Source organism: Nanorana parkeri, unplaced genomic scaffold, assembly GCF_000935625.1.
Source record: "Nanorana parkeri isolate BGI_ZX_2015 unplaced genomic scaffold, ASM93562v1 scaffold83, whole genome shotgun sequence".
Lineage (NCBI taxonomy): Eukaryota > Metazoa > Chordata > Amphibia > Anura > Dicroglossidae > Nanorana > Nanorana parkeri.
In genome coordinates this window covers 1,178,491-1,179,165 of record NW_017306351.1, presented here as the reverse complement: position 1 = coordinate 1,179,165, position 675 = coordinate 1,178,491, and the positions used below count along the sequence as shown (strand labels likewise).

At 43.6% G+C, this 675-nt stretch overlaps 1 protein-coding gene across 1 annotated transcript in view; it reads left to right on the top strand.

Moving 5' to 3' along the window:
• Positions 1–382: 382 nt before the first annotated feature.
• The window catches only part of CACNG2 (calcium voltage-gated channel auxiliary subunit gamma 2), a 134,154-nt gene continuing 133,861 nt past the window's right edge, over positions 383–675 (top strand). Inside the window, exon 1 of the mRNA XM_018552307.1 lies at positions 383–596. Within this exon, the coding sequence (XP_018407809.1) occupies positions 413–596 (184 nt within the window). The 5' untranslated portion in view covers positions 383–412. The remainder of the gene's footprint in view (positions 597–675) is intronic.

Sequence of the window (675 nt, the reverse complement as noted above, 5' to 3'; positions counted from 1 at the left end):
CAGGAAAGCAGACCGTGCATCCCTAACCCTAAAGCCTCCCCTAGCCTTGGTCCTGATGCTGACGGCTGGTGATGAAAAGACTGCATTTTTATTCTTGCCGACAAGAGATTCCCAATTAGCCATCACTTATGGAAACTGAAGATCAGAATTTTAGAAAAAGGGATTAAGAGAGATTATAGCATCTCTGTCTGTTAGCTGCTGCTGCTGCTACCCTGTGTGTTGTGAGTCGTTCTGCACTATTTTCATCTTTTTTTTTTTCTCCCCCCTGCAAACCTGCATTTGGACATGATCTGATGGACAACGAGCTCTCCATCCACAAACCTTCCAGGTTTACTTTTGCTATTTTTCTATTAGGATACCTCATCTTTTTGGGCACTGAAGCATTTTGGGTCTGTTTGATAGAGGTGTTCAGATGCTCTTAACCACTGTGGGAGCATTCGCTGCATTCAGTTTAATGACAATTGCTGTGGGCACAGACTACTGGTTATACTCCAGAGGGGTCTGCAAGAGCAAATCTATAAGTGAAAATGAAACCAGCAAAAAGAATGAAGAAGTCATGACCCATTCTGGATTGTGGAGAACATGTTGCCTTGAAGGTATTTTGGTGACTGGCTAAAAAGCCTTTTCTTATGTTACATTTTTTTTCACCCTCCTCCTCAGCATCCCTGCCCCCCC